Below are 12706 nucleotides of genomic sequence, written 5' to 3'. Positions count from 1 at the left end.
AGGCTAAATGTAAAATTTCATCCCTAGATTTCACTATTAAAATTTGTATTTTCAGGAAATTACTATTATTAACGTTAATTTTAGAATTTTAGTTGGCAAGTTACAAAGTTCATTTTCTTTTATAATTAATCATTAAAAAATTGTAGACCTTTCTAGGTTACTCTTAGTATTTTCGAATAGAGCTCGACTCCACATGTGTAGGTGAAAACCGTTCGCGAAATAGAGTTGTATCAAATGTGAAATAAGTGAGCAAAGACAGGGACAAATTGGACGTTCAGTATATAGGAGCTCCAATAAACCTGGAGCAGACTTACCATTTTTGGAAAGACCAACCCGACGACCTGGTTACCTGAGTACCGACCTAGTTTTCTGCAAATTTTTTAGGTGAATTTTCCGGCAAATACTATCTCAGCCACCACCCCCATTCAACTCATCTTAGTCTCCTGAACAAGAACCACCCAATCCTTGCCCCATTTGACCACCGTTCAAGGCCGGGAGAAGCTCGACTTTTCCAAGCTCCCTGCTGTCAAATTTGCCGTCTTCGTTCATTTAAGCATTTCACCGAACGTGCAAGTCCAAAGGAGCGGGATTCCTCGCTCTTCATAGGGTTTCCAACAACGACAGCAACCACACCTCCTTGTCCTAATGTGGCTTCGCCACTGGTTGCGAGTCTTTTGCAACACAATGGTCAAGAACATGCCATCTTGCACTCAATATCCAAAGTTGATTTCTCCCTTCCACTATTGCTTGTATAAAGAATACACGTTTATCGGACGAGCCCTAACGAGAGTGCTAAATTGTAAAACCGTAAATTTTGATTTGCACAAAAGTAGAAAAAAATCAGGTGTTATTAATCTAAAATTTTAAATATATTTTCGCTATGGAACAGCGAAAGTAGACCAACTTTTTTGGTGCTTCAACTGTTCAACGCTTTGTTGCTTGCCTGGGAGGAATGTCAAATCCAATAGAAAAGTATCATAAATTAAATCAAAGGGCAAGGCTTGATTCATTCCCTTTAATTTTTAAGAAAACTAATAAAAATGATTTGAAAACTTTAAGTTTTAATGATAAGAACAAAATAAAAAGTAAAATAAATAGTACCAGAATTGACTTTTTAATGTAAAAATATGATTTTTCGTTAAAATGAACAGTACCGTAGACTTTTCGTTAAAACTCCCTTAATTTTTATTCCTTCGTTCTAATCCCCCATTTACTTTAATTTTTATAAATACCAAAATCAACAACAAAACCCCATGGCAAAATGGCAATGCATAAACCTATCTCGTGACCATGTCTTTTAACTTTCTCACATGATGCAACGTGATTAATTTAGAACAGATAATTGCCATCCCCTTAAATGTAAGTTCCTTCTCCCATAAAAAGAGTGAATTTGACCAGTCACCCCACCAAGAAAAACTTTTCAATGGTAAATAGTGGACTAGAAAGAGCCTACAAGAATTTTGGCCTGTTAATTTCAACTGAGACGAAAAAATCTTGTTTAACCTAAATCATAACTGTACAAACAACGACCACGGTCTGTTAGTTTCAACTGAGATGAAAAAACACTTGTTTAACCTAAATCATAACTGTACAAACGGCCATTCACCTATCTGAAAATGATACCAAGGAATTTACATTTTTATTCGGTGATGGAGCTCATATGTAAGCATACCGTCCAGTTATTTCCTACGGGCAAAGACTACGGGTGAGATTCACAACACCTGGAAACCAGTCCTGAACAAAATATTTGTACCTGTGCAACCATGAAATTGCCCGATCCCTGAATTATGGCCCAGCCATATAAGTTCTTCCATGATAAAACTAGGGGAAGAAAAAAGGATTGTGTCAATAGACTAAACTCAGATAGAGAGAGAGAGAGGGAGAGAGAGTATAGACTAAATAGAATATGCAAATATATGATTTGAGTTTCTCCTACTCAAGGAAAGGACTACGAACGATGCAAGTATTTAACTGAAACTTAAATGTGTTAGATCGCACACATTTTACAATACACTGTACAGGGGAACAGATACACATCATTTGCTGGCCCAGAGCCTTAAAAACCTTTGCATTGAACTTTCATGAATCACTTCCACACAAGTATAAAAAAATCTGAAATTAGATCATTCTTGACAATTTCACAAAGCCCCAAAAGAGGAGAAAATATTCATTTGAATCACAGCGAATAGAGCTGATGTAAAGATAATTGATGGGTGAAAAAATTCAAGGAGCAACGGAATTAAGTAACTCAATGTTGGAAGTAGAGATCTTTCTTTGTTGCAAAACTTACCAATGGGAGCAAGTTTACCCAGCCACACTGCTTACTTCGCCTTAAGTGCATCTTTGAGTTTAAGTTTAGCTTTGAGTTGTCTCAACTCCTTTCCTTGTTGCTAAAAACAAATTTGGGAAGCAAAAACAATATCATTTAAGATAGCTTGGCAAAGGAAATAACATGAAGAAACATTAATAGCATTATTCCATCACAATACAATAAATTGAAGATGAGATGGAATATTTCAAAGACCTTATACAAGTTCTTCCAAAAAAGATCTGATCTTTCTTGTTGTAAACACCACTCCATGGCCATATTGTATTCAATAGTGTTGGGCTGGGAACAATGTGAAGTTGATATGGCTTCTTTCTGGATGTGCAATTAAAATATAAATATGTAGATGAGAAGAAAATTTAAACAGAAACAAATAATAACAACTTTATGTGCCTGTATATCTCTTATATGTGACGATGCTTGTAAGGAGCCTTGTTGGCGCGTGTGTGCGCTCACGTACATGTAAGGGAGGGAGGGAGGGAGAGAGAGAGAGAGAGAGAGAGAGAGAGAGATGCAACTGTACCATTTCTCGTGCATTTTGGTGCCAAAGTTTCTCGATAGTTAAATGACCAAAAAAAGGTGGCTTCCTTTCTGAGGAACAAGGAGTTCCAATGCTGCCAACCAGAGGCCTACAAATCACATAAAACTATGTATAATCATGCGAGACACCCAATTTGCAAAAATTAGCATTAGATAAAGTAAAAGCTGATAATCACACTGAGATTGACAGATGCCTGTCTCCTTCATCAATCGAGAGCAGTTAGAATAACAGAAACTATAAACAAATACACCGCCCCGTGAAAAAAATCTTAGATGCTAACTGCTTTGATTTGATAAAACAGAAAAAATGGACACAACAGAAAGGGTCATCAGTAAGTCATAAGAAAGAACTTGAAAAAGAAATCTTGGTATGCAGAGGATTCTAAGTTATTTAATGGGGAGTGGAACAGATAAGGAGAAATAAAACAAGATATATGAGAATAAATAGCAAAATGATGTATGCTGCAGAGCCTGTGCTAGAATATCATCCAACTACAAACCTTCCATTTGACAGTAATAGGCAGCCCTCATCCAATTCTCTAACAACCTTTTGTGCTGCTTCCCTAGTTTTGAGAATCACAAGAGCTTGTCCTACAATATGAACAAACAAAAAAAAATTACAATTAGACCATATGCGTAATTTCATCCATGTTGTGTTTACAAATACATGTTATCATCTGAAAGCAAGATTCAGTCAAATTTTCCAAGAAAATAGATAAGAGAATAAAATAAGTCATTCAAATACATTATCTGTACCATAGTGAGGACTAGAATTTGCAGTCCGCTGAATCATCTTAGCCGTGCAGCTTTCCTTAATACCATGCCATACTATGTCCTGAAATGAAATGCATAAGATCAAATTAGATGTTGCTGTAACGTAGAGAACCCAACATATAAATGGCAGCCTGGAGTTGACAATGATGAAAAATTGGACAAGTACAAACACAATAGTACACTACATTAGTACATTTAGTTCAAAATCTGTACTCCAAGTAACAGCAGCATATGCATCTAAACCTCCAATGCGATTATTACCTCCACTTGCGCTGAAGTGTATGCTGGATCCAAATTTTGGAGCAGAACAAGAGTGCCTTGCTCATGTGCATTCTGAATTCTATCTTCCCAAGGCTGACATTGATAAAAGACAATTTATCAATCCAATTGTTGAGAATGAGTCCTACATTGGTGGGATGAGGGACCTTGCATGGACTTATAAGAGGTTGGGCTACTCCCCATATTGCAAATTGGTTTTATGGTGGAACCCCAACTTTCTTCATGGTATCAGAGCCACGTTGGGACACATGTGTTCCACATCATCCCGTTGTGTTGTTCACGTGTTAGGCTCGAAAATTCGCCACACATGAGGGGGCGTGTTGAGAATGAGTCCCACATTGATGGGAGGAGGGACCTTGCTTGGGCTTATAAGAGATTGGGCTACTCCCCATACTACCAATTGGTTTTATGGTGGAACCCCAACTTTCTTCACCAACATGGCCCTCACTACTGGCCACTTTAAAACATCCATTAAACGCCAATTTAAAAGAACTTTTCTTTGAACTTTTTTGGTGAAAGTAATTACTAGTTGAGGTTCACATTGACAACACCCCATTATGTTTCCTTGCCCCTCGACAAAAGAGTGGAAGACAGTTTTGAGGCCTTACAGGTGCAAGGCACTAGAATCAAATTCAACAGTAAACAAAAATTTGAGATTCACAAGCAAATTTAATAATTGAACCCAAGAATAGAAGTGAAAATGAACAACTCACAAATCCCTTGAACCATGTTCTTCTATCCTGCAAAAATGAAGATGAGAAACTGTAAGAACTAAATCCAAGGTTAACCTTTTTGGGATCTTTATGTTATCATTTTGGAAGAACTAGGCATTAATAACACAAAAGAACTAACAGTAAACCTGACTACCAAACCCCTCACCCAAAACACAATAAATGTTAGGTAAAACCAACTTCTATTGAGATGATGTGTTATAATCTAAACCTGTTCATTTGAGGAAAAAGAGAATACAATGCCCTCTACAGTTGTATTGGGGATTGATTAATTAACTGATGGTGTGCTAATGCATATCTATTTGTGTGAGAATGGTGTGTAGTCTTGCAAACTTGAAACAAGCTGTTGTATCTCTTTGTGTAAAACTCCAGTCATCATCCAGTTAAACTAGGTTGAGCACAACTTGGTTGTAATATAACAAAACAGATCCTCTCTCATGTTGTATGAGAAAAGTCAGCAATAAGCATTTACGGGAAATTAGAGTGCTAGAAAATCACTATCTAGACATAGTCAGACATACCATAAATGCAACTACATATATTTCTCATGGTGGCAGTTGCATCAATGAATGATAATCTTAATTAACAGAACCAATTAGTAATTGAATACCAAATAAGAAGCAGACCTTCAGTGTTGAAGGCACTGCCTTTGCATTTTGGTATCACATCCCTATAAATATAATTACTTGGTTGTACTCTACAGTACGAAAAGGAAATCATTGAGCACTATGAAGTAACTGAGGCTTCACTTGAACACTATCCTAGAAAGAAGGGAACTCTATTTGTGCAGCAGCGATGGATCCAGGATTCTAACATCGGGTGGTCCTAATCAAGGTTCTAAAACACAATAGGCGCTAGTTGAGCGGCGGGCTAGAGCCTAGTGCCTAGATGGCCAAACTAGGCGGATTTAAGTAACTTTATTATATATAATATAAATAAGTGCCTATTTACACTTTAAAAAAAAAACCTACACTTGTATTGAGAATATCATAATTTTCGCTTTAGTATTCTAGTAAATTTGATAGTATGAGATGAAAATTCAAGTGATTAAAAGTCCATAGTACTTTACGAAATATCTCAAAGGTTGTATGAATTTACATTGAATTTTAAAAGAAATAACAGTGCCAAACATGTATAAGGTATTAACAAAAATCCTAGATGGCATAATCTGATTGTACAACAATTAAAAAAAAAAAAAGAAAAAAAAAAGGGGAGTTGGTCATGTGGAAATGGAGAGAGAGTCATTTTCTCTTTCTTCATTGGAACCAAGGCCCAAGAACAGCAAAGAGCTCTGTGTTCCTCTTCATCTGAAATTAGACCTCTCTTCTTTGTTCAAAACTTCTATTACACAGCAGCAACATAGCAATGGTGGTCTTCTCTCCTCCACCACTTGCCCAAATCATTGGGTGATACTCGGAGGTCCTTATAGGAGCTTCTACAGACTTCAGAGGGTCGCGGGACCACCTGGGTCCATGAATGGATCCACCTCTGGCGATGCACAAGGTGAAAACTTGATGGTAGATGGAGGACAAGGAATGGGGAGATCAAGAGGTGAATGTATTAAATCAAATCTCAAGAAATAAAGGATAACGAATAATTTGAAGGAGTACACTAAATTAGAGCCCACTTGAAATGCTTTAAAAGAAACACTCATAAGCACTTTAGGGATGGTCATTGGTACTCCTAAAGCTAGGACCACTAAACCAGTGTTGGTGTACGTATTGCAACTTGGCATGCACCAAAACTCAGACACGCAAGCCCAATGGTTTAAGTTGAGCCCACAAGAAACTCATGACATCCCTTGAGAAGGCTTTTTGTTAGAATCACAACAAATACTCTATAAAAGCCAAGTGCTTTATGGAAAAACACTTTGAAGTTCTTCCAACCAAGTATTTCAGAGACACTAATGTGTTGTTATAACAAAGAAACACTTAATTAGGACTCATTCAAAGTGCTAAAAGCCTCGTCAAGTAGTAAAGTGATTTTTGACAACCAAAAGCACTTATGATTATGTTTAACAAAAAACACTTATTATATAAACAACCTATTACCAAAACCCTCTTTATCAACCAAAAGAAGGTAACGAGACAAGTTGATCTTATATCACAAAAATAAAATCATGGGCAGTAATGTAATTTCGCACAAACCAAATTTTGCTTTTTTTTTTATTTCAAACCTCACCCACATGTAATCAAGCATCTCTAATTAAAAAACACATAAAATAAAAAAAAGGGAATTGTTATTAGCACTTCAAAATTCTCATTCTACACTCCTAGCTTTCTATATTTGGAAAGAAAAATACACTTGTGAGGAGTGTAGAAAGAGATTTTTGGAGTGCTAATAATACTTCCCTAAAAAAATAATCACATTCCCTCTCACTTTTCTCTCCAACTTCTCTCTTTTCCTTATATTTTTTTTACTTCTTGAAATTTTTATATTTACACACAATGTGGGCTTCATCTAGTATATCATATGAGAACTTTATGGAAAAGCACTCATCAAGCGCTTCTTCAAAAAGCACATCCAACTGTTTTTATCAGAAGCACTTGAGTTTTAATAAAAACTTCAACGGGTTTTCAAAAATCACTTGTACCAAAAGCGCTTATAAGCGTAAGCGTTTTCTAAACAAGTAGTTCCAAGCGAGCTTTAAAAGAACTTGCGGATAACCAAAAAACTTCTTCAACGATTGACATGAAAACATAAAAATGCTTGTGGCTTATAAAAGCACTTGTGAGCTTAGTGATGAGGGTGGGCGTAGGGCGATGAGCACAAGTAGGCTAGGTCCATAGTCTGAAACCCTTTAATGTAACAAGAAATTAATGAGTATAAAAGGACTTGTGAGTAAACGTGCTTCCTAAAAAGAAAGAGCCCTTGGTTATCTAAAAACGCTTTTATCCATTCCAAAAGAAGTGCCAAATTAGCCCTTAGTGTTCTAATTGAAAGAACCAAGATGAAGAAAGAAACAAGTAAAAACTATTTTCAACCCAGTAAGGATTACACCACGAGGACACTAATCAAACTTAGCAAGGATTACAAGAAGGGAGATACCTCAACTAAAAATAAGATTGTAGAACATTGTTTCCATTACTATGACCATTGGCGAAATCATTCATGACCTGAACTCGCATGAAAACTTTGTGTATGGTTCAACTTTATATATTTGAACACGACAAGTTAGAAATTTAAGCATAATTCCACATGGAAATAACACAAAAAATCGACACGAATGAATGGTTTAGTGAAGAACTATTGTTAAGTCATGAAAGGTAAAAAGGATCTTAGTACTTCATATATAAGACTCTTATACCAAAATGGTTGTGTCTCAAAGCACGATTTTCTCATACATTGTTACACTATACAATGGCGTAATCATTGACTGAGGCCACGATGACCACGACCATAAAAGAAGCATTAAAAATTGAAGTTTGGATGATGATTTGAATATTTCCTAGAAACGTTGGTAGTTCGTGATAACCTTGGCATTATTCATTTAGAAAAGTAACTAATGCAGGCAAGGCATGAAGCACTCTTGTGTAGCACACATGGCACGTGATGTCAACTCGACCACAAAGTACTAACGAGAGTCAACTCGCCATGTGTACAATGAATGAGTACCAACTCTTTTGAGTAGACCTCAATTGTTATCGAATGCTACAATTGAGTGCCAATTTGTGCCTTAACTACAAAAACCAAAAAAAGCCCTAACCCCAACATCGTGCCTCTCCATAATTAGAGCATCTCCAAGGGTGTGCCATTGGTTAAACATATCTTCTTCTTCTTTTCGGTAACAGGTTAAACATAACTATCAACAAAATATAACTACCAACCTTCTCTAAACTATTTAACGTTCCAAAATCAACGCTAAAAGTAGTTCCAATTATGTCAAACCTAGGGCTTCGCCAAACTTTCACATTGGGGAAACCCTCAATCATGAGAGAGAGAGAGAGAGAGAGAGAGAATATATGGACACTCCACCATATAAAACAAAGCATGGCATTTGTAAGACCCAAAGAAAAAACATGCTAGAAATGACACCAACATTCGACTTCATGTGGGGAATAACAACAAATCACGCTCTCAATAAGGTGATCATTGGACTAGAATGAAATGAGGAAAGAGAGGCATTACTTACACCATTGGGATGTCGAGTAACTTCCACTACAAGGCCATCAACTTTATCAGCCATACTTTGAGACTGTGTAGGAGGCACTTTAGGCAACTTGCCATCAGAAAGCGCCATGGCCTTCTCATTGAGATTTATCTTCTTGCAAGACTCTTCGTCTGTTCCACGACAATCATGTTTGACTTTACGTTGAGATGCTTTAGGCAAGTTGCCATCGTTGCCATTGGAAATGGTCGTTGCCTTATCATCAGGCTTCATCTTCTTGAGAGGGGAATTGTTTGTTCCAAGAGAATCCTTTGCAAACTTAAGTTTGGATATATCATCAAGAGCAGACATAGTCGGTGATAAAACCTTTGTAGCATTCACACACTTTGGGTCACTACTTTTGCTTTTGTCATTGGGCACTTCAATTGAAGTGTCAAGCTTCGGCTTTTTTGATTGTCCATGGTCCACTTCATCAGAAACCTTTGGGGATAAAACCCTTGTATCACTCCTATGCTTCAAGTCACTACTTTTGTTTTTATTGTTGCCCACTTCAATTGAAGCGTCATTCTTCACCTTTGGGTCACAAACACTGGTAAATTTTTTCTTTCTTTCCACCTCCACATGTATTCGCTCTCTAATTTTTCCCGTATCAAGCTTCGCCTTCTTGGTTGGCCTATTATCCGAATCAATGTTATCCTTAGTGAACTTCACTTTTTCTTCCTCTTCAACTTGTCGTGCATGAACTTTACCATGCTTAACCTCACCTTCATCACTTTTAACTTCAAACCTCAACAAGGCCATGGGATTTGACACATGTTCCAGTTTTTCATTCCTTTTATCCGTGTCACTTGAATTTAAACCTACACCAGAAGCAGGCTTTTCTACAAGTGATGGTTTATGCTTAACCAAATCACCATTTTCTTGTGTTGAAGAATCAACACAATTTTCATTTGTCTCTAAAGTAATATTTTCTTTAAATGAGTTTTTCTTTGATAGAACCATTGTTTCATTACTTGCTATGACATTCCCACAAACTTCATTTTTTCCTAAATCAACTTTCAGAACGCCACCAGGCTTCTGAATTTCCTTTCTGTTAAACATGAATTTAACTGCAACAATTACATAAACAAAGATATAAGACTTGAAATGCGGAAACAAACATGTTAACTATATGTCAAACTACAAGACTCCAAGTTGACAGATATACATACCATCAATCCCAGCAATTATTCCTTCCATCTTATCGGCAATTTTTTGCAGCCCAACATCAAAGGTTCGATGAAACACAAATTCGGCCATTTGAAGCTCTTCGTCTGATGGTTGAGGATTTTCCTTGTGCTTTGAAATGCAAAGAACATTGCATTTTCCAGCAATAGATTCCTGATTTGATTATACAATTCAGCAACAAGACCATTGATGTATAATAGTGGAATATGAAATAATTGTTGATTTATATCCTAACAACATAAACTTTATTATGGTATAAAAGCATGAGATCCATTGTTGAAGTCCCTGCAATTGAACCTTCCAACAGAGCTTCAAAAATCACAAATGATATCTTGTGATAAAGAGAGTCCCAAGATTGGTGGCAGTCTTAGAACATAACATAACCGTTGCTCCACAAATTGTTAAGATTATGCTACAATGTTATCATAGTATAAAGTATAAACTCAATTCCTACTTACCAATACATGTACATAATCTATTTTTCTAAGTTCTTAGTTTCATTTAATGCACAAATATTTACAGTTAGTTACCAACTGAAACAATTTCTCACTTGTCATACTACGATGTTTATAAGAGATAGAACATCCCATGTTCTAAAAGACGCTGGCGCTAGGTTTGGCGCCGAGCTAGGGCCTAGCACCTAGACAGGCTAGGCAGACACCTAAGTAGGTCTAAGCACACTTTTCTAATTTTCAAACCTCTAGGAACCAATCGGGGCAGTGGCCAGCCCCCTAGTGCCTAGGTGGGCCTAGGAGGGGATTTTTAGAACAATGATAACATCTATCAAATACTACCAAAAGTTCAAAACCCAAGTTCACCTTAGCATGTATTTGTAATTGTGTGTGTGTGTGTGTGTGTGTGTGTGTGTGTGAGAGAGAGAGAGAGAGAGAACATGTAATCTGACACAATTTAACTGCCATCGCAAGGGGAATGCATATCTTATGGTATTGCTGGAAATCAAAGTTGTAAGGATTGCCAATTAGAGTCTTCTAAGAAATATAAAAAATAAAACACTAAGAAGCTTAACAATATTTTACGGTCCTACTGTACCAGAGACGTAGAATCTGTTGTAAATTATATTCAAACACTTTCAACCAATCTATAAAATACAAGTGCATGGTTTAGTCAACCCCTGGTGAAAAAAAAAATGTAAAAGTTTGCAGACAAACTTGGCAGCAGAACGAAGAAAAAGAAATAACAACATTGCAAAGATATACAGCACAGAAAGTTCCTGCATCAGTATTAATCGAAAATCAGAAAGACTTTATTTTCATTTAACCTGGCGAACTATATACCATACCTTTACCTGATCAAGCAATAATTACATTTCTAACAATACAAGTAATAAACTAGTGAAAAGCATAAATCAAAATTTAATTACCAATGGATTAAGATTCGCAAGGCCTACACCTTCACCGGATGCCAAAAACAACTCATTCTCAAGTATCTCTTCACCTCCAAGAAAATTTGAAATCTCACAAGGACGAAAAAACCATAAAACTTTAACTTTCTTTGCCTTCTCACCAGTTTCCCATATTTTTATTAGCTTTCCAATCTCAGGCTCAGGTTCATCTTTCTTGTAAAGATATACACAATCATACAGGGTATACTCTTCACCATCAAAAGTGAAAGATTCATAAAACAGAACGTCCTTATTTTTCCCTCCCTTTCCTTTCTTCTTTCCCCACGTAAATTCAAGCTCTTCAGTCGGTGTATCTTCTTCCATATTCCCCCACCAGGCCTCTTCACAAGCAGACTCACAGTTAACCTGAAAAAGTAGGGAAAACCTATTATCAATATTTCAATAGAACAATTTCCAGTCAATAATGTAAGAAAATAATGATTCTCAAGAACAACTTCCACCCAAGAAATCTTTTTTTCCCACTACGATTACCAATCCTGGTTTACCGTAAGCATAAAACACTACCTCAGTTCAAAGCAATAAAGAGGAATACTGCCAAAGTGAAACCGATTCGGGACAGTACGAGATTTTCTCTCCAGAAATTAAATAAAAGCATTAGCTTTCAATTGATACAAAAAAAACCCTAGAATCCCAGAGTCCTACTTTCCTGAAAAACTAACTGCACTTTCTTATATCTATGATTTAAGCACTCAAAACAGTAAACTATGCCAATTACATCCCTGAAGACCTCCAAAACGAAAAAATTAGAAAAAAACCAATTTGATGAAAAAAAAAAAAAAAAAAAAAAACAGAAACAACATAGAACAATCCTCAAATGCATGAAATCCAAAAACTTTTAAACCGGTCCGGAAAAACTGACAATTAAATCGAATAAATGAAAGCCATATACAATCACCAAACATAGAAACAATTCGCGAGTGGAAAAATAACGAAATAACAAAAATTTAGAGGCAAAATCGAACCTTACAGCGGCTCTCTACAGAGCCGAAGATAGTAACCGAGGCAATGCTGGTACCGCGGAACTGGAAGAGTGCGAAACCCTAAGTCGTTTCTCTTTGGTTGTAAATCTTGTTCCCGTTTGTGATGAAAAACCCCAAACGCGATGGCGCGGTGATATGCCGCTGTCCGGGGACTCTTCCTCTTCTCTCCTCCCTCCAATTTAGACAGTTCTTCGACCGTACTTGTTTTTTCACTAAACTCTCTGGACCGTACTTGTCTCGTGGATCTAAATCCTTTTATTATTTTATTTTGATTCTTTGCGTATGCTAAATCCAAGATTTGGAGTACCTATTAACTCG

At 36.6% G+C, this 12706-nt stretch overlaps 1 protein-coding gene across 1 annotated transcript; it reads right to left on the bottom strand.

The window, feature by feature from the left end:
• Positions 1–836: 836 nt before the first annotated feature.
• Positions 837–12605, bottom strand: LOC137716818 (protein ANTI-SILENCING 1-like). The gene is made up of 12 exons (XM_068456190.1): positions 12371–12605; positions 11367–11753; positions 9970–10138; positions 8783–9867; positions 4633–4659; positions 3902–3994; positions 3623–3701; positions 3367–3457; positions 2850–2955; positions 2525–2641; positions 2291–2390; positions 837–1821 (listed from the first exon to the last, which is right to left on the bottom strand). Exons 2-11 carry the CDS (start codon positions 11709–11711, stop codon positions 2322–2324), a joined length of 2181 nt encoding a protein of 726 aa, XP_068312291.1. The 5' UTR covers positions 11712–11753; positions 12371–12605; the 3' UTR covers positions 837–1821; positions 2291–2321.
• Between the last annotated feature and the right edge of the window lie 101 nt (positions 12606–12706).

Source organism: Pyrus communis, chromosome 15 (genome assembly GCF_963583255.1).
Source record: "Pyrus communis chromosome 15, drPyrComm1.1, whole genome shotgun sequence".
In the NCBI taxonomy this organism is placed as follows: domain Eukaryota; kingdom Viridiplantae; phylum Streptophyta; class Magnoliopsida; order Rosales; family Rosaceae; genus Pyrus; species Pyrus communis.
Note: the sequence above shows the minus strand (reverse complement) of the source record. Positions and strands in the feature narration are given on the sequence as shown.